At 38.2% G+C, this 2,848-nt stretch overlaps 1 protein-coding gene across 1 annotated transcript in view; it reads right to left on the minus strand.

The window, feature by feature from the left end:
• Nucleotides 1-2,530, minus strand: part of LOC108680047 (protein adenylyltransferase FICD) — a 9,566-nt gene extending 7,036 nt beyond the window's left edge. The window contains exons 1-4 of the mRNA XM_047885718.1: nucleotides 2,232-2,530; nucleotides 1,901-2,022; nucleotides 526-638; nucleotides 23-164 (exon numbers count right to left, since the gene is read on the minus strand). Of these exons, the coding sequence (XP_047741674.1) occupies nucleotides 23-164; nucleotides 526-638; nucleotides 1,901-2,022; nucleotides 2,232-2,490 (636 nt within the window). The 5' untranslated portion in view covers nucleotides 2,491-2,530. The remainder of the gene's footprint in view (nucleotides 1-22; nucleotides 165-525; nucleotides 639-1,900; nucleotides 2,023-2,231) is intronic.
• Nucleotides 2,531-2,848: the final 318 nt, after the last annotated feature.

Consider the following 2,848-nt stretch of genomic DNA (forward strand, 5'->3'; position numbering starts at 1 on the left):
CACTGAGGTGATGGTACAGCACACTGAGGTGATGGTACAGCACACTGAGGTGATGGTACAGCACTGAGGTGATGGTACAGCACACTGAGGTGATGGTACAGCACTGAGGTGATGGTACAGCACTGAGGTGATGGTACAGCACACTGAGGTGATGGTACAGCACACTGAGGTGATGGTACAGCACTGAGGTGATGGTACAGCACACTGAGGTGATGTTAGGCATCAAACGGAACCCAGTAAGAGGATTACAGTATATCCAAAACTTTATCACAAATATTGGTTTAAAGGCAGAAAAAAAGTAACAGGGGCAACTGGTTATCTTCACCGTCCCATATTATTACACTCGTTACTTCATTGTAAATGACAGCAGTGCAGCGACACTAAAAATTACATGAAAACTAATATAAAAATAAATGTTGCAAGCAATTGACTCACATTACACAACATGGAAGAGTGATCTAGCACTGCAGAAGCAACCCATAAAACAATCTCAACACGCATGGTCAGTATGAGTTAGGTTAGTACCTGATGGCTCTGGGATTATCAGGAGCAAGCATGAGGGCGCGTACATAGAAGAGGTCTGCTCGCACCAGGTCACCCTCCTGCCGCTCCAGGTGCTCCCCCAGCGCCAGCAGCGCCTGTAACACAGCAGCCTTCAGCAAGGTGGTACCTTGTGCATTAACACAAGGTACCTCAAGATGTACCTTGTGCAGTAGACTTGTGGCACAGTATATGGAGACTTGTGGGCACAGTATATGGAGACTTGTGGGCACAGTATATGGAGACTTGTGGGCACAGTATATGGAGACTTGTGGGCACAGTATATGGAGACTTGTGGCACAGTATATGGAGACTTGTAAGTTGTGGCACAGTATATGGAGACTTGTGGCACAGTATATGGAGACTTGTGGCACAGTATATGGAGACTTGTGGCACAGTATATGGAGACTTGTGGGCACAGTATATGGAGACTTGGGGGCTGAGTATATGGAGACTTGTGGCACAGTATATAGAGAACAGGACCTTCAAACATCAGCATAATTACTTGAGAATTGAATTATTCAGAATTTATTACAAAATTTGAGGCTACAAATAGCACATGTCAATTTTCAGCATATTGGCCTCTACTGAATAGAATTGCTCGTAATGAAAATATTGATTTTGCATAATATTTGCTTTAAAAATTGTCTTTAAAATAACAAATACATTCATACTGAAATAATCTGCCATTTTTCTTGTCCTCTGATCATCATCAATCTTTTTAATAACTCCCTTCTTTCAAGTGATGTTCATTCTATTTGTCAGAGCACATTACAATGAAATCCATTCTGAATATTATCTATTGGTATCTATCTATAATATATCTATATATCATCTATCTGGTGTTAGGTATATTTACTGACAATTGAATGTGATACTGGAAGACCGTATACAGACCATACCATAGGAAGGTGTCTCAGGCATAATAATAATAATATGAACTAATCCTGCCTGAGAATGAAACCAAAAAGCTATTTGAATGATTTATAATCCCACTAACATAAGAATAATAATAATGCTAATGATAATAGCAATTTTGGCATTCATTAGGTCATAGGCTTGCCACCAATTTTCAATATTCACAGCTTGTTGCAGTCTCAAACATGCAACCCACTGCTCCAATTTTTCTTGGCTTAACTTCAAGCATCAGATGATGCTATCAGCAAATAGCATTTTATTTATTTAGCATCAGATGATGCTAAAGATGCAGCAAATAATTCAATTCGGTAATAGGTTTGAATAAGAGCTCTTGAATGTTTCAAACTAACAAGCAACCACTTTCCCTTAGCCATGTTAAATCTTCATCACACAAACTTTATTGACCTCCAGTGCAACTATGAGTTGCCTGTCATGACCTGACCTGAGGTAAGGTAGGTGCCAGAGCCACAGCCCTCTCCAGCAACTTGCCGGCCTTCTCATAGCGCCCCACTTGAATGAGCCGCTCACTGGCCCGTATGCAACTCTCTGCTTCATTCAAGTCATCTGAAATTAAATTTGACTCAGTAGCCTGAAATTTGACTTGTTTAAAATAAAATTTCAAGCCATACAAAAATTTAAATTCATTTAATATAAACTTTTAGACATACAGAAATTTAAAATTCAATCTAAAAAGAAAGAACTCAAAAACAAATACCATGACAAATGCAAGAAACTGAAAGAAAAAAACTCAATAAGAAATTGTTACCGCTTACTTTTCTGCTCAAGATCAGAAGACTCTTTCTTGGCCAGAGCTCTGTTGAGCTCAGGAGGCTCTCGGGTCACCAGACTTTGATAATCTTCATCAAGCAGGAAGTTAAAATGTTTAGGAAAGCTGCTAACTTCCTTGTTGAAATTAATATCAAATATACTGAGACTGCTGGACAATCCCCCTAGGTAATTTTTCAGCAATAAAAGCATAAGCCCACTGATGAGCTCTGCTGTAAATATCAAAATAAATGTTTGCCAATTCATTTTGTAATAATAAAATGCAATTATCTTTGCAACCTCCCATCACTGTTGAATTGTAAGGCATATAAAATTAGTTTAAGGAATAGGTATATTGCTGAAATTGTGCTAGATTCAATACAAATAAATGAGAAGCTAGAATTTCTGCTTAGAAAGTTTCCAGTAGTATCTTGTTACAAATTACTACAAACATAATCATGAGAGAAAGGTGTTCAATTTTATACTTAGAACAACATACATTTATAAGGATCCATGCTGCAAGGCTATTATTATTATATTTTAAAATAAATACTTATAGATTCCATGCTGCAAAGTTAAGTTTCAGTACCGTCAACTGGGGCTACTCGGGACAGTTTTGAGCGTT

This window comes from Hyalella azteca, unplaced genomic scaffold (assembly GCF_000764305.2).
Source record: "Hyalella azteca isolate HAZT.00-mixed unplaced genomic scaffold, Hazt_2.0.2 contig2853, whole genome shotgun sequence".
NCBI classification, from domain to species: Eukaryota; Metazoa; Arthropoda; class Malacostraca; order Amphipoda; family Hyalellidae; genus Hyalella; species Hyalella azteca.